Source organism: Rhodofomes roseus (genome assembly GCF_022264815.1).
Source record: "Rhodofomes roseus strain CIRM-BRFM 1785 chromosome Unknown C8Q71scaffold_28, whole genome shotgun sequence".
Taxonomy (NCBI): Eukaryota; Fungi; Basidiomycota; class Agaricomycetes; order Polyporales; family Fomitopsidaceae; genus Rhodofomes; species Rhodofomes roseus.
The window spans coordinates 106,816-122,226 of NW_025952984.1; the positions used below are offsets into that span (position 1 = coordinate 106,816).

Genomic DNA, 15,411 nt, shown 5'->3' on the forward strand with positions numbered 1-15,411 from the left:
CGAAATCACACAGGCGTCTATGGCATTGGCTTACATCTCCTCCAAGTCGTCAGTGCAATTAGTCCCCTGAGTCCGTCAATGAGAGTACAAATGTAGTGCACTTGTATCCACTGATGGACAGTGAAGGAGGAGCTCGTTGAAGTGCTGACGATGTTGCGAGCGGCGTGGTGAAACTGACACAAATATGAAGACACTGTAACTGCCTGCGTCGCGTTACAGTCCTATGCACTGCAGCTTGCCAGTGGCCGGCCACCAATATATACCCACATCGTGCTCCGCCTTGATCAACGCATAGCATATTCTTTGACACCCCTCACCTGCCCCCTCTACTATGCGGGTACCGGGTCTGTCCTTCGACACCCGCCGGATGAGCCGCCTCCGCTTCCCTAGTATACATATCGTCCCCGGCATCCCGCCCCGGTCGCTTTTCGCAACCATGATGTTCTGCGGCAGGATGTCGCCGTGGGCCATGCCATAGCGTGGTATGTACTGTACGGCCGCGATTCTGGCAGCCTCGGTCAATCGTCGTACTCTTGCCAACTGTCAAGATCGCTGGCACTGACAAATGACGTAGCTCAACTGGGAGCAAGCCCCACGTCCTCTCCGAGTTCCGCATAGTACTGTAGCGTGCTATAAAGCTGGGTGCGGATTCAATTCATTGAGATACCTTTGACGTCTTACCGGTACCTACACAACGTTCGTGCAGCGACGTTCCGAAATGTCTGTCCAGAATAAATCCATGCCATACGGTGCGTGTGAGCCTAAGAGATCTCACCAAGCTTCTCGTTCGCTCATTCTTCTCCATCCTAGCGCGCCTGGGAAAGTCGGGCTTGAAAGTATCGAAAATCATCCTGGGATGCATGTCGTACGGTAGCAAAGGCTGGAACGAATGGGTCATCGAAGACCAAGAGGAGGCCAATAGGCACATCAAGTATGCGTACGTCGTCAAATGTCTAGAAAAAGGGTCTTGTCAAGCTCAGCACGATGACAGCTATGATCATGGCATACAGACCTTCGATACAGCAAACGTACGTCCTGCCACTTCAGCTCGTCGCCAGGCTTGTGACTGGATGAACCGGGATTCAAGATGTACTCCAACGGCCTTTCCGAGGTCATGCTAGGTAGAGCAATCAAGGAATTGCAGCTGCCGCGTGAGGAACTGGTTATTATGACGAAGGTAGGTCTATACGAACTGGGTCTACTTCCTTGTCTATGCCAACTGCATTCAGCTCTGGGGCGCCGTGGCGCCCAAATATGACATGAACATCATTGGAACGAAGACCGAGGACTACGGGGTGATCAATCAGAAGGGCTTGAACCGCAAGGTGCGCGCGGACAATGCCCCCGCCCCCGGGGCAATGCAGCAAGACATGTCTGGCTGACGTCGCACAATATCCAGCACATCTTCGACTCTGTGAAGGCGAGCCTCGAGCGACTGCAGGTCGATCACATCGATCTCCTACAGTGTGAGTTTCGTGGTCATGGTTTACACAGATCGGGGTCTCCCTGATGCATCGTCCGTTTAGGCCATAGGTTTGACTATGACACGCCCATTGAGGAGACGGTCAGTCGTTGGTGGAACACACGTTGAATGAATGCTTACGCGATCCAGATGCAAGCCCTTGACGACGTTGTGAAAGCCGGCTATGTGCGGTATATCGGCGCGAGTTCATGCTATGCATACCAATGTACGTTCTTCATTTCATGAGCGGAGCATATCTATGACAAACCACCTGAATAGTCCATGCTATGCAGAGTAAGTCCCAGCCCGCGGTATCCAGTCCGAGAGGAAACTCAGTAGCATGATGGCCGTAGATTACGCTATTGCGAACAGATTGACACCATTCATCTCTATGCAGAACCACCACTGCCTCGTCTACCGCGAGGAAGAGCGGGAGATGTTCCCTACGCTGAAGGTGTGGTCGACACTTCTATGGGTGGTTGTTCGTTCTGATTTTCAGATTAGATGCTCGGCGTGGGTGCCCTGCCGTGGTCACCCCTAGCACGAGGATTCCTCACTCGCCCCCTATCGGCACAGACTAAGCGAGGGAAAACCGATAAGTCAGTTTTCCAAACTCAATACCTATTGCTCTGTCATTCACGCAGAACTTCTTTCCACAGATGGGCGGAAACTTACAGAACATTCCCGGGCACCCCTGAGATCGTGAACCGGTGCGTATGTTCTGAACAATCACATATATTTTATGGACTCTTGGTCGCGTGCAGGGTTGCAGAACTGGCGGAGAAGAAAGGTGTCAGCATGGCGCAGGTCGCCCTGGGATGGAGCCTCTCGAAGGACGGTCAGTCCCTACCTGCGTGAGATACTGTACAGACCCTTATTCAGCCTTTCACAGACGTCACCGCGCCCATTATAGGCACGACAAGCCTGAAGAATCTGGAAGACATCCTAGGTGAGTTCTTCGTCCGAGTGAACGCGGATCGATACATTATCCAGGACACTCGGAGGTCTATTTCTGATGTAGCTGACGAGACTGGATGATCACAGGCGCTCTCAACGTCGAATTAACATCGGACGAAATTGCATACCTCGAGGAGCCGTACAAGCCAGTTGCTGTTTGGGAACATGTGTGAGGCTGGCTAGAGTCATGGACGTGGGTATGTCATGTCGTTTATGCAGCATCAACGCGAGCACACCTCTCTGAATAAAGTCAGTATTATGACCGTGCGTGTCAGTGAAATTCAGCTAAATAAGTATGTGTCATGGCCGCTGGACCGATGCGCGCGACGGTGTGGCTGTCGAGTCGACAGTCGCTGATTTGGTTGACTGGAAATGAGAATGTACTGCAACGGGTAGATCCGTACGACTCTCGGCGAAGTACTAGTGCTGCCAGGGAGAACGACAGCGCGAGCGAGTTGCGGTGGAAGACAAGGTGCGAGGTGTCCATGACTCCATCGTCCGTGGTGCTGGCCACAAGGCCGCCGGTGTACACACGGCGGGTGCATCGCGTGGAACAATCATTTGGGCGGCGTCTGACTTTTGGTCCGACCTCGGATGTTGAGTTTGACGCCACAACTTGCATTCCGCCACGACGCTGCCACATCCGACACGACTGACTCTTGCATACGACTTGACTGGCCCTCAGTTCACAAAAATGCTCGACTCATGAGTCATGAAGCGCCGTTACGCATGCCAGCATTGACCCCGTTGAGGCGAGAAATGCCGGTTCGCGCAGAATGCTGGTGAGGGATGTATTCTATATGCTGCCCCGAGACCGCATGACCATTCACGCTGCCTAGAGAAAGAAACGAGCTTCCGATGGCCGCCGCCATCCAGAGATCGTGCCGCTCTACCATACCTTGCTACGGTGCCGCCGGAACATCTGTCAGACAGAGAAGTCGTCGCGATCATGATCGACTTGCCCAGGTTGAGTTCGCTACATAGGTTTGTGTGGTCTTTTCCCTCTCTGACCACCCGGCGTCGACGGGATGCCGTTCTCTGCGTGTCCTACTGAATGCTCGTTGCTGACAATGACTCGGGATACGGCTTGTGGATGGCTCTCTGAACGGCCTGATCGTCCCACCACAGTAGATGTAAGCCGCACCGTGTTACCTCTGGGCCCTCGATACCGCGTGGTCATGGCTGACCAGACTGTCCTCGGCGCACTCACCGCCTTATGCTGTACTTGGTGACGCTGTCATTTCTTCTTGTGCATGCGGTGCGTGGCAGCTCAGCTTCATTGTTGCATTTAACTCCAAGAGGTGCTTTCGGTGGCAGACCAACAACTCGGCAACACCTATACCATAGTCGAAGGATGTTCGACTCGACCGAGCCGAGGACATCCGGTGCTTCTCCGTCTCAATGCCGGCGGATGTTCACTTCATTCCAGCCGGCTTATCTCGAGCACTTATCTCTGGTGGTTCGTGCTTCTGGCTTCTACAGAGGAAGTCGCATGGGCTACGACTGATCACGTTTGCGTTTGCTGACCCGAGGCCGCACGGCTGGTACACACGTCCGCTCACCATGAGTCCGCGCGGCGCCGTCATCGAGGATCACAGTCGTGCTGTCGTCCCGCCGCGCCTTGAACACACCTCCATATGATCGCCTTGATGCGTTCCCAAAGACGGCATACTTACGCAGCTTGTTCCGCCCGTTTTCGGCAAGTGAAGGCAACCATATCGCGCTCTTTGCTGCTGTGGTGCTTCTCTGTACGAAGAATGCTTACCACGCGCTAGCTATCTTGGCAATGAAGAAGGCCCACGCCTATAAGAGCACGCCCTCGCCGCTCCATCCCATCATCCCGCAGGGTGTTCCCCACCTCGAGTACCGCGGAGAGCTGATCCACCACGATGATTGCTACTGGCCTCCTCCTCACCTCGCTCTTCACACTTGGCCTGAGCAAGCCCGTGGCGCGCAGTCTCCGCCTGCACGAGGCCCGGTCGACCATCCCGACGGGATTCTCGCACGTACGCTCTGCCGACGCAGACACCGTGCTCAACCTCCGCCTCGGTCTCGTGAGCAGCAACGTTGACCAGCTCGTCGAGACCCTGTATGATGTCAGCACGCCGTCAAGCCAGAACTATGGCCAGCACCTCTCGAGGTCCGAGGTCAGCACCACGCCATGCCTCATTAACCGCATAACTCACCACTGACCTGATGACAGGCGGCAGCCTTCCTATCGCCGTCGTCCGAGTCCCTCGAAGCGGTGAATGCGTGGCTGAACGAGAACAACCTCACCGCGCAGTCCATCTCGCCGGCCGGTGACTGGCTCGCCATTTCCGTCCCCGTCAGCCAGGCGAACGAGATGCTTGATGCCGACTTCTCGGTGTTCACGCACGAAGCAACGGGCGTTCAGAGCATACGCGCCCTCCAGTACTCCATCCCGACGGACCTTGCCGGCCACCTGCAGCTGGTCCACCCGACAACCACGTTCACGCAGCCCACCTCGCCTAAACTGCCTCTCAACGCGAAGCGTGTCTCTGCTTCAGCGATGGAGAAACGGCAGTCGTCGTGCAGCGGCAATGTTGACCCCGCGTGTCTCCAAGAACTCTACGGTATTCCGACGACTGCGGCTGCAAACGCTGATCCTATCGTGGTGACTGGGTACGATGATCAATATCCGAGCAACACGGACATGAGTGTAAGCTTTCCTACTATTCCTTGTAGCGCCTCCCTGCTGATATGATAGATGGAACCATAGGACTTCCTGTCCCAATACCGCACAGACATCGCTTCTTCCACTACCTGGACCATAGTGGAGCTCGACGGCGGCTCTGACGACCCCAGCGACCCTGGCGATGAGGCAGTAAGTCCCGCGCTTTGTGAAGAATGCATGAGACTCAGCTTCGTTTCCAGAACCTCGACGTGCAGTACACAGTCGGCCTCGCCACGGGCGTTCCTGTGTACTTCATCTCTGTTGGTGAAAATGCCAATGATGGTGTCTTCGGCTTCTTGGACACGGTCAACTACGTTCTGTCCAACCTGAGCGACGCTTACGTCGTGACGACCTCCTATGGCTCCAACGAAGCGGACATTTCTACGGGCGTGTTTAGGTGAGCATGGGCGCTTGTATGCACATATCTGCTGACGAACATGCATCCATCAGCAAACTCTGCGATGCATACGCGTCGCTTGGAACCGCGGGCATCTCGGTATTGTTTGCTTCTGGAGACGGCGGTGTCTCAGGCTCCCAGAGCTCGTCTTGCACCGACTTCGTCCCTACGTTCCCGTCTGGCTGCCCCTAGTGAGCATCTCAACTTCCAGTCGCGATGAGACTCACGCTGACCATTGGCGCGCATTAGTGTTACGTCCGTGGGCGCGACGACCGGTACCAGTCCCGAGACGGCCGCAGATTTCTCTTCTGGCGGGTTCTCGAATGTCTACGCTACCCCCTCCTTCCAGACCTCTGCGGTCTCTTCGTACCTCTCCTACCTGGGAAGCACCAACAGCGGATTGTACAATACCTCTGGCCGTGGTTTCCCCGACGTTTCCACCCAGGGCGAGAACTTCCTCATCGGGTACGAGGGCTCCTTCTACACCGTCAGCGGAACGAGCTGCTCGAGCCCGACCTTTGCGAGCGTTGTCGCGCTGCTCAATGATAAACTGCTGAGCGCAGGGAAGAGCCGACTCGGGTGGTTGAACCCTTGGCTGTACGAGAACTCGGGTGCTCTGAACGATGTAACCAGCGGCGACAACCCGGGATGCAGTACCAACGGTTTCACTGCCACGACCGGTTGGGACCCGGTATGTGTTGTGTTTCACGCAGTGCGATGGACGACCAGCTACTCACCTCGCGTTCACAGGTGACGGGTCTTGGTACGCCGAACTTTGCCGCGCTGTTGACTGCTGCCGGCGTGTAAAGCATTCATGAATGTTTGATCACGGTATAACGAACGGTTGATACGAACAATTGGTCTGAACATTTCTCGGTTACTGTCGCTCCTAGCTGTGAATAGCTAAATACGCGGACACTGTAAGGATTGTAGGACTGGTGGGGAATGAAATGTATGACGGTATGATTGGTTTATGCCCCTACTAGGGCTTACCCGTTTGCAGAGTGATTCGTTTCTGAAAGCACTGTGGGAGAGATCAGGTCATAGGTTCGCTACTTACGTATCGTTCGCTACCGTAGGCATTTCTGATGAGTAGCGTGAAGCCGTAAGAAAGCCACAATCAAACAAGGTAGGGTCTTGTGTGCGACTTCCACGGGCGATGCGAGTGTTGCGCACACCGCAGGTGACTTCAATGCGCCTTCAACCGATGCGTGTCGTTGAAAGGAGGGCCGAAACGTCTGCCTTTGTTCTACCAGGGCAAGGGCAGTTGAAGCGGGAGCAGAGCTCATGTCTGGGCCCTCGACCAGCGAGGACGCAGAGGTCAAGTAGTACCGTGACCGACGCGTCGCGCGGCACTGGGCGCCAGCGCCCCCGCCTTGCCTAATATGGATACATCCGGGTGCCGAATGCGGGTGTGCCTCTGCCCTTGCATGGCTCTCTCATGAGAGTTCAGTTCTGCCTGACGCGCCCTCGCGGCAACTGCTGGTCTTCCTCCATCACCGTCGCACAGCGACGTGGACGCCCGACCGATGCCTTCGCAGCCACAGAAAATCCGCAAACACGTAAATCAATCAATATGGGACATGGGCGCGTGCGCCACCCAACTCAGGGGCGACTTATGATGAGTCTGTGCACAGTGGCCCAGCAGTGGCCCGACAAACTCGGCGAGGGCGCGCACGGGAGCAAAGCCACAGATGGCCTAGGTGTGGGACAGTGCGGGGTGCGGGGGATGGCCATCCACAGCATCGGGCGGAAGCGCAGGAAGATCATCATCCCGCGTCAGACGCGCCATTTAGGGGTCTCTGAGCGGGTTTCGACCCCTGCCGCTGAGATCGCTATCTCGGGAGTCGCTTGGAAGGGACGTACCAGTTGCGATGAGTCGGATGTCACGGTCCTCCACACACCTTAATTAAAACCCACCACCAGTCCAGCCCGCCGCCCTCTTCACCCAGCTCGTCTTCGGTGTGCTGTGCATGTGAAACACTACTGTACATACGCTGTCTCCACCAAGACGCTCGACGAGATGGTGACAGTAACTTATGCGAACCTCAAGGCCAGTTTGGGCTCGCTCGTTGTTGGGAGCTTGGCCGCAACTGCGTAAGTGCTGCAATTTTCTCGAGCGGCTACCTTTGTATGCTTAGGCTTTTCACAGACTGTCCGGTGTCGTATTGATGCAGGGCGTCCTTTACTTCCGGATGTTCGAGAAGGATCACCGAGCACTGAAGGCCATAGTAAGTGCGCGTATTCTACGTTCAGCTATTGATGGCTCAAACGACCGAATCAGGTCGTGAGCATCGTCTTGCTGGACATCTTGCATACGGCTATGCTCTGGACGGCGGACTGGATGTATCTGGTCGCGGGGTTCGGTAATATGAACATCACAGATCATTGTTTCTGGTACGTCTAGGTCCATTTGACGGACCGCAGTGCATAGAATTAACGATCTCACAGGTCAGCAGGGGTGGGTTGTCCAATACTCTAGCTATGACCATTTTTGACAGACAACGGTCTCAAGGTCAGCATAGCATTGACGGTGGGTTTCAACGCATTGGACCAACCACACTTGCACTGAACACATGGCACAGGCGTTGACGACTGTTATTGTACATTTGTTCTTCACATACAGACTTTTTAGGCGTACGTTCGTACGTCGGCTTACTGATGCTAATCATTGACGGCTTTGCATTTTACAGTCAGCAAGGGCAACTATTTCATCACTGTGCCTATGGCCATCATCGCTCTCTGTCGAGTTGGCTCTGCCTTCAGTGAGTCACATTGCAGTCATTTTTCTGGAACCATCTCACACATTTGACAGCCACGGCTGGTGAGCTGTGAGTGTCTATCTTCATTTGTCAGCTAGTCGCTGACCGCGCGCGCATGAGTAGGATTCGACTAGAAAGCTACTCAGAGTTCTACGCCCACTATCGCTGGTTGTTCACGCTCGGCTTGGTCTTGTCGACCGCGCTGGACGTGATAATCACGTTCGGTCTGTGTATATTCCTGAGGAAAAGTCGTAGCAGTGGGACTGGAAGCTCTGGACGGTGCGTCACTTGTCGGTTTCGCACTTGACCAACCCCTCATCGCACCCGCAGGCTTGACCATATCCTCAACTCCATGACATTGTACACCATTGAGACCGGCATGGTCACATGGTGAGATCCTTGCCTCGTTCTGCGAGTGTGCTACTGACTCGGCGGATAGTATTGCTACCGCTATCTCGCTCATCTTCTGGCTTGCTAAACCTCACGCACTCATCTACCTCGGTCTCCACTTCGTGATTAGCAAGTGTACGTCCCTGCCTTTACTTGCTCGTCAAGTCTCGTCTCATTCGCATACAGGCTACGCAAACTCCTTCCTCGCCTCCGTGAACGCACGGAAGTTGTTGAGAGCTCAACACGTGTCTCGCACAACGTCTGGCTCCGGCGGACTCCCCCCTGTCTTCACCAACCGGTTTATCAGACGGTCTGAGCTTCAGGTACGCCGACGCCGCGCCATCCGATGTCTGACGCTCACTTTACGATGATCCTTTCAGCCGGACACGGTGGACCTCACGGGATCGAAGCTGCAAATCACCATTGACAAGACAGTTGATTATTCCAGCGACGACATCCCGATGTCCCCGGCAAGATCACATCAAGGGTCAAACACCGCCGCCGTTACCCCCATGGAAGAGGTCAAAGTCAAAGTATGAACGAAAGACGTCGCTGCTACGCGTCCTTGAAGCGATGACGACTTTGCCTCGCCGTAGGTGCTGGCAAGGCAGGACATCCTGATGGAGTGCACGCCGCATATGTACTGTATTGCGTCGATGTAGTGATTACTCGCTGTGTACGCTCGTTTATGGTACTTGGTCCAGGGACGTGTGTTGCTTGTCCCGACCCTAAGTGATTTGATATCATTGGATCACAGCGCACGGTGTCTCAATACCTACACCAAGCAGGAAAAGGTCAGTAATTTTGGAGGCGACTGTCCTAGTGTTGCAATGTTACGAATGCAAAGGTTAATCGCGCCACAAGCGCGTCGTTCCTACTCCGGCAGGCGCGTGCGGGTAGGCTTGCATGTCCATGTCCCTCCGCACTGGCTGGCATGCTTCCGTCCGCTCTCTGCTCAGTGCCTCCCGCTTCTCTGGAACGTACGGCGGGTCTGCAGCCAAGACTTGTTGGCATAATGGCGCATTCTTCGGGTCCCGACTGCAGAAATCGCAGCTTACCACACGGGTGACGGCGCTCTCGACCCTACCTAGTTCTTTTCGGCTCTCGCTCAGAAAACAAGGGCCACGCCAGCTAGCCTTCTCGACAGCACCTACCTCGCTTGTACGTCAAGATGCTTGCCCTCGGCCGCTGCAAAGCAAGTCACGAGCAGGGCTGAGGGCGCACGAGCTCTCCGGTGAACCTGCATCTGCGCGTGTCCGCGCGTGTTCGACCCTCTCGTCCTTCCGCTCTGGTTCTGCTACGGCCACAATGTCACCGTTAGCTGAAGCGGATTACCGTCTCCCCACGAATGTCAAGCCAACGCACTACGATCTCACCGTCCGTACTGACCTCGTCGGCGGCGAATTCGACGGAGTACTCACAGTGGAGTGCGTACGATGCGTTGAGACGGACAAGTGCATATCTGATATTGAGCTGCTCTATTAGCTTAGATGTCAAGACGGACACCTCGAAGATCGTGTTTAATTCCGCTGACCTCAAGCTGTCCAACATCGCGCTCACCACTTCCGGTCCCAAGTCGTCGGCATTTACCCCTGCTTCAATCGACTTCGACAAGACCATGGAGCGCTGTACACTTGAGTTTGCGGAGAGCATACCCGCCGGCGCGAAAGTGCAGCTCAAGGTCGCGTACGAGGGCCAGTTGACGGACTCACTTATGGGATACTACAAGTCATTAAGCAGTGAAGGCGAGGTGTACGCGTTGACAAATTTTGAGGTGCGTCCGATCGATATATCACATAATTGGCGAGTTGTTGAAGAAGAACGATTGCAGCCTACTTCTGCACGTCGTGCCTTGCCTTGCTGGGACGAGCCCTTGCTCAAAGCAACCTTCAGCGTGACTATGATTTCGCGCGCAGACACCGTCAATCTCAGCAACATGTCTGTGGAGTCTGAACGCGTCTTCGACCCCAAGGCTGGTCCGACCGACGACGCAATCGCCTGGCTCTCTGAGAGGTTGGCGTCGCTCGGTGTGTCCCAAGGTGAGAGCGAGAAGTGGAAGATCACGCAGTTCGTGAAAAGCCCGCCAATGTCGACGTACCTGCTCGCGTTCGCGAACGGTCACTTCGAATACTTGGAGAGCTCGTACACGAGTCCTATCAGTGGCAAGACACGGCCGTTGCGTGCCTACGGTAAGTAAGCTCCTTTAGATGTGCGAAATACCTTGTGAAGGCTAACACGTTTTCTCAGCGACGAAGGACATGGTTGACAAATTGCAGTTTGCTCTCTACGTAAAGGAGAAGGCACTCCCCTTGTACGAGAAGGTATTCGAGATCGAATACCCGCTACCCAAGCTGGACACGCTCGTCGTCCATGATTTCGATTGCGGTGAGTTGGCCTGCAACTCGGTTACGACCAGTGTGTTTGACGTGAACGTTAGGTGCCATGGAGAACTGGGGTCTCATTACCGGTCGCACTTCTTGTTTCGCTCTTGATCCCAAGTCCGAAGATCTGGGGACCAAGAAGGAGATTGCATACACGCAATGTCACGAGGTCGCACACATGTGGTAAGTAAGGTCTACGAATGCAAGCAATCGCGGCACTTCATTATGGCTAGGTTCGGCAACATCGCTACCATGGAATGGTGGGACAATCTCTACTTGAACGAAGGTAAGCCGCCAGTTCCTCCATGCCGTTGTTTGAGAGACTAAGCATTCCATGTAACAGGCTTCGCGACTTTGGTCAGTGAGGAATGTCTACAGCCTAAAATGTTGTTCTGACGTTGTCCCCTAGATGGGCGAAGTCATCATTCTAGGTGAGCTTGAGTAGTTGGCTGACCTCTCGTTTGTGGAACTCACGGCCCGTTACAGACAAGTAAGCCGACGGGTGTTGTATGTGAGTGCGAACGCTAACGAGCGCAGGATTTTCCCGGAGTGGAAACTCCATTCCTCTTTCATCACCTTGCACCACAAATATGCGCTTGATGTCGACGACAACCCATCGTCACACCCGGTCGAGGTCGAGTGCCCAGATGCCCTGATGGTCAACCAAATTTTCGATGGGCTTTCATACTCGAAGGCGGCTTCCGGTGCGTAGGTCTCCTTCTTTCAACTCATGCTTTGTCATTCACCGCTGCATCAGTGTTGCGCATGCTCTCGAGTTATGTCGGTGAAGAGCAGTTCCTCAAGGGTGTATCGATCTACTTGAAAAAGCACCTGTTCGCGAATAGCGTCACCCGAGACCTCTGGGAAGGCATCCAGGAGGCGAGTGGTGAGTGCCTTCCAATGAGACCGTAAGTCGCGCTCACACCGAGATTGTCAATAGGCGTTGACGTCCCGAAGATGATGGACAATTGGGTCAAGAAGGTCTCGCTCACTCAACGCCTTGCGACGATGAATGCCTAGTCCTCACCAATTATTATGTGCGCTACAGATAGGTTACCCAGTTCTCACCGTCACGGAGAACCCGAACGGCATTCAAATTCGTCAGGACCGTTTCCTTGGTACAGGGCCCGCCGCGCCGAAGGACAACGAGACGATCTGGACAGTCCCCCTCAGTCTGCTGACAGTCGATGGGAAGGGTATTGTCGTGATCAACAAGAATGAAGTCTTGGACCAGCGCGAGAAGACGATTTCGCTAGACGTCAGCAAATCATGGAAACTCAACGCAGGGACGGTGACGTTCTGTAAGCCTTCATTGTAGCCTGACTCGACATGACAAGGGATCCCTAATGGGCTTCATAGGTCGTGTACTATACCCACCGGAGCGTTTGGTCAAAATTGGTCGCGAATCCGCAAAGGCGTCCTCGCCATTCTCCACTGAAGATCGCATTGGGCTCGTTGACGATGCGTTCGCACTGAGCAAGGCCGGCTACTCAGACGTGAGCTCCGCTTTGGCACTGACCGATGTTCTACGCAACGAATCCGAGTGTGAGTGGCTGTCATTCTCTGCGACGTGGAGCTCGAGCGTTGATCCGGCTGACCTGCTAGACCTCGTATGGGAGATCATCCAGCGGAGTCTGTTGACCATCCGCTCGGTCTGGTGGGAAAACACGGATATCACGGACTCGGTCCAAGGCTTCCTGGTGGAGCTCTTCACGCCGCTCGTCGACAAGCTCGGCTACGAGTATTCAAGCCAGGACTCCGCAGACACGAGAGAGCTGCGTACGTTGGCCATCGAGGGCGCCGCATCCGGGAAGTCACCGAAGTGAGTGGTCTTCCAATTCGTTGCCGTGTCATCTGATTGAGTGTTGCTTGGCGAAGGGTGCTCGAGGAACTTCGAGCCCGCTTCGCTCATTATATGAAAACGGGTGATGATAGCAGGATCCCTCCCGAGCTCGAGGTTATCACCTACGCGGTCGTACGTATCTGTGCTTGGCTGTCCTCAGGCTGGCATGCTCATGCGCTCTGGTGATTGACGTAGGCGGTAAGGGAAGGCGGCCGGGCAGAGTGGGAGTTTGTTAAGCAGATCGCGCTGAAGCCGAAGAACCCCGCGACGGGCGTCGCAGCGCTCCGGGGCCTGGCGCAGACGCAGGACTTGGATATCGCGAAGGACACCTGGGAGTTCATGATGGAGAAGGTGCGGCTGCAGGACCTGTACTACATGTTCGGCACGCTGGGCATCAACCCGAAGACGAGACAATTCTTGGCTGCGCAGTTCAAGGCGGACTACGAGCTGCTGGACGAGAAGTTTGAGGGGAACTACAGCTTCCAAGTACTCGTTGAGGTACGTGTTGCGTCCTTCCGGACATAGCGGACGCTGATGCGCGGACGATCGTCGTAGATGTCATTCCGTAACTTGTCGGCAGACAAGGACTACCAGGAGACGGCAGAGTTCTTCAAGGTCAGTCTCGCCGTCGTGTTGCGTCGTTGAACATACAGACAGAGTGCTGACGTTGATGTCCCACAGGACAAGGACACTGGGAAATACAAGATGAAGCTTGACCAGACGCTTGAAGGCATCCAGATCCGGTCTGCGTGGGTCAAGCGGTCGACAGAGGACATCCGCAAGTGGTTTGCGTCCCGCAAAAGCGCGTTGTAGCTCTGAGCATAGGTGAGCTTCACAAGCGAACAGTCATGAAGAGTAGCATCAGAAAACTGTATCATACGTGCTGCTGCATGACGAGACGAATGCATTGTGACTGGCAGCTTGAGATAAACTGCACAGTTGATTTGCACGCGGCATGTGCTTGCACTCAGGGAGCGAGCTCATAGTCTTACGTCAGCACCCTCAGTGATGGGTCGTCGATGTATCCATGCTCGGGGAATCGCTCAGAGAAATGATGTGATTATCCAAGGTTGGGGCTGTAGAGTACAAAGTAGCTCGAACATAACATCGCGAGGGCAAACTACACTACAGTACTACGACAAGGGATTTGGAGTATTTTACAGGCAAGGCGACATCAATACCTAACGGACGACAGGAGGAACGGCACAAGCGATCAGAAATAGCTTCCCAGCTCGACCATCCTGGGGAGGTGCGCATACACGCCCGGGGTCCCGGGATGGTTGGCCTTCGTTACCAGAGACTTGGGTCGTCCAGGCTTGGGCATCCCCGTGAGTCCTGGTCCACACTGAGGCCCTATGACAGCGGGCGAAGCAAGGCCTTCGTCGATCGCTGTCGGGGTCGCGGCGCCGTTGCCAGGCGAGCTCGCGAAACCAGAGCGGTTGTAGGACAGTCGGCGAGGGAGAGACAGTCTGAGGGGCGGCCTTGCACGAGCATGTAGAGAGACGGCTCCTGCGCAACTACCAGTAGTCGACTGGCGGCGCTTTGTCGGGTCCGGCGGACTGACGTCCCGCTGGGGACTGGGGGTATCACATCCGTTGGTCGTGGTTGCCATAGAAGGAGCGATAGGGCTGGCTAGAGGTGATAGGCTCGAGCGAGCACCGGGCGGTCCGTCCAGCAAGAATGGCGACGGCGGAGCGAGTTCAGCGGCGTAGGGCGTGCCGGCGAATTCCAGACCAAGCCCAAGGACAGGCGTGCGGGGCGGAGAATCAGCGATGAAGTCGCTGTGGAGAGCCAGTTTCAGCGGGGCAGCGAGATGAAGCTTTCTAGTGTGAGGCCGGGACAGAGCGAGAGGGCGGACTTGGAGCGGAGGCGGCGAGAGAGGGGCGCGCGGCATGATCTGGTCGATGGGCGTGATGGGGGACGCGTTTGCGTTGCGGGTCTTTGAGTGTGCGAGGGTGAACTGGCGCAGAGAGAGCGGGAAGGGAGACGCTGCCTGGCCGGGCGTGAGGGACGGGGTTACGGTGGGAGTGTTGCCGCGAAGGGAGCCAGAGGGGAAGGAGGGTACGGGAGGCAAGTCGACCTTGCAGTGGAGGACGGGGCGGTTGGACGCGAGACGGCGGATGGACATCGAGGAAGGGTTGCGCGAGACGGGCCGGGTTATGGGTGGACCAAGGGTAGGCAGCGAAACGAGATGATCGGGGCTGGGGGCGGCCTGAACCAGGCGTTCGGTGATATTCACATGTTCGCAGAGGTATATACTTACACACACTTGTTCTCCAGGAGCGCGTGGTTCGGCCTTGACTCGCTCGAGAGTGGACGAGGGGATGGCAAGGCCTTTTGTGAAGGGTTGGACTACACAGGATATAGCTGAGCGGGGTGAGGACAATGTGTGGGGAAACTACGCACGCCTGGCGGATGGTGTGCATGTGACGGCAAGCGAGGGTAAAGTGTGTTGAGCGACGAGGGTGACGGTCTGGCCGGCGGCGAAGGATGGCTGGGTCCAAGGGCGAACGAGAGAAGGCAT

At 55.5% G+C, this 15,411-nt stretch overlaps 6 protein-coding genes across 6 annotated transcripts; 5 read left to right on the forward strand and 1 right to left on the reverse strand.

Annotated features, from left to right (window-relative positions):
* Positions 1-228: 228 nt before the first annotated feature.
* Positions 229-2,758, forward strand: C8Q71DRAFT_783720 (aryl-alcohol dehydrogenase). The gene is made up of 18 exons (XM_047924993.1): positions 229-482; positions 575-642; positions 707-749; positions 811-937; positions 992-1,028; positions 1,088-1,177; positions 1,230-1,325; positions 1,400-1,466; positions 1,527-1,564; positions 1,613-1,688; positions 1,742-1,756; positions 1,816-1,916; positions 1,967-2,061; positions 2,122-2,172; positions 2,227-2,300; positions 2,355-2,411; positions 2,507-2,616; positions 2,670-2,758. Exons 3-17 carry the CDS (start codon positions 719-721, stop codon positions 2,590-2,592), a joined length of 1,041 nt encoding a protein of 346 aa, XP_047774160.1. The 5' UTR covers positions 229-482; positions 575-642; positions 707-718; the 3' UTR covers positions 2,593-2,616; positions 2,670-2,758.
* A 586-nt stretch (positions 2,759-3,344) lies between these two features.
* On the forward strand, positions 3,345-4,117 carry C8Q71DRAFT_314386 (uncharacterized protein). Its single transcript, XM_047917744.1, has 2 exons — positions 3,345-3,403; positions 3,610-4,117. The coding sequence occupies exon 2, from the start codon at positions 3,636-3,638 to the stop codon at positions 3,924-3,926; it is 291 nt and encodes a 96-aa protein (XP_047774161.1). The 5' UTR covers positions 3,345-3,403; positions 3,610-3,635; the 3' UTR covers positions 3,927-4,117.
* On the forward strand, positions 4,038-6,401 carry C8Q71DRAFT_314373 (family S53 protease-like protein). The gene is made up of 7 exons (XM_047917743.1): positions 4,038-4,566; positions 4,623-5,099; positions 5,160-5,264; positions 5,315-5,511; positions 5,565-5,702; positions 5,761-6,202; positions 6,262-6,401. The coding sequence occupies exons 1-7, from the start codon at positions 4,309-4,311 to the stop codon at positions 6,316-6,318; spliced, it is 1,674 nt and encodes a 557-aa protein (XP_047774162.1). The 5' UTR covers positions 4,038-4,308; the 3' UTR covers positions 6,319-6,401.
* Positions 6,402-7,534: 1,133 nt separating this feature from the next.
* Positions 7,535-9,202, forward strand: C8Q71DRAFT_862052 (uncharacterized protein; the record flags this gene model as incomplete). Its single annotated transcript, XM_047927982.1, has 13 exons — positions 7,535-7,608; positions 7,664-7,742; positions 7,796-7,908; positions 7,963-7,972; positions 8,027-8,044; positions 8,097-8,148; positions 8,205-8,276; positions 8,327-8,342; positions 8,397-8,552; positions 8,604-8,663; positions 8,713-8,798; positions 8,850-8,986; positions 9,044-9,202. The coding sequence occupies 13 exons, from the start codon at positions 7,535-7,537 to the stop codon at positions 9,200-9,202; spliced, it is 1,032 nt and encodes a 343-aa protein (XP_047774163.1).
* Positions 9,203-9,971: 769 nt separating this feature from the next.
* On the forward strand, positions 9,972-13,700 carry C8Q71DRAFT_862053 (uncharacterized protein; the record flags this gene model as incomplete). Its single annotated transcript, XM_047927983.1, has 18 exons — positions 9,972-10,090; positions 10,149-10,437; positions 10,495-10,852; positions 10,911-11,048; positions 11,101-11,227; positions 11,278-11,330; positions 11,388-11,401; positions 11,454-11,475; positions 11,536-11,748; positions 11,802-11,930; positions 11,985-12,025; positions 12,093-12,345; positions 12,404-12,589; positions 12,650-12,866; positions 12,923-13,019; positions 13,083-13,385; positions 13,443-13,502; positions 13,569-13,700. The coding sequence occupies 18 exons, from the start codon at positions 9,972-9,974 to the stop codon at positions 13,698-13,700; spliced, it is 2,751 nt and encodes a 916-aa protein (XP_047774164.1).
* Positions 13,701-14,100: 400 nt separating this feature from the next.
* C8Q71DRAFT_727114 (uncharacterized protein) lies at positions 14,101-15,411 on the reverse strand (the record flags this gene model as incomplete). Its single annotated transcript, XM_047921823.1, has 3 exons — positions 14,101-15,099; positions 15,151-15,239; positions 15,294-15,411. The coding sequence occupies 3 exons, from the start codon at positions 15,409-15,411 to the stop codon at positions 14,101-14,103; spliced, it is 1,206 nt and encodes a 401-aa protein (XP_047774165.1).

What these genes read in the sequence shown, in the direction of transcription:
- C8Q71DRAFT_314386 (XM_047917744.1), top strand. Translation starts at nt 3,636, where the DNA reads ATGCTGTACTTGGTGACGCTGTCATTTCTTCTTGTGCATGCGGTGCGT.
- C8Q71DRAFT_314373 (XM_047917743.1), top strand. Translation starts at nt 4,309, where the DNA reads ATGATTGCTACTGGCCTCCTCCTCACCTCGCTCTTCACACTTGGCCTG. An exon ending in CGAGCAACACGGACATGAGT is followed by an intron (nt 5,100 to 5,159) that starts GTAAGCTTTCCT and finishes ATGGAACCATAG; the next exon opens with GACTTCCTGTCCCAATACCG. An exon ending in ATTTCTACGGGCGTGTTTAG is followed by an intron (nt 5,512 to 5,564) that starts GTGAGCATGGGC and finishes TGCATCCATCAG; the next exon opens with CAAACTCTGCGATGCATACG.
- C8Q71DRAFT_783720 (XM_047924993.1), top strand. Translation starts at nt 719, where the DNA reads ATGTCTGTCCAGAATAAATCCATGCCATACG. An exon ending in AATAGGCACATCAAGTATGC is followed by an intron (nt 938 to 991) that starts GTACGTCGTCAA and finishes GCACGATGACAG; the next exon opens with CTATGATCATGGCATACAGA. An exon ending in TCACATCGATCTCCTACAGT is followed by an intron (nt 1,467 to 1,526) that starts GTGAGTTTCGTG and finishes TCGTCCGTTTAG; the next exon opens with GCCATAGGTTTGACTATGAC.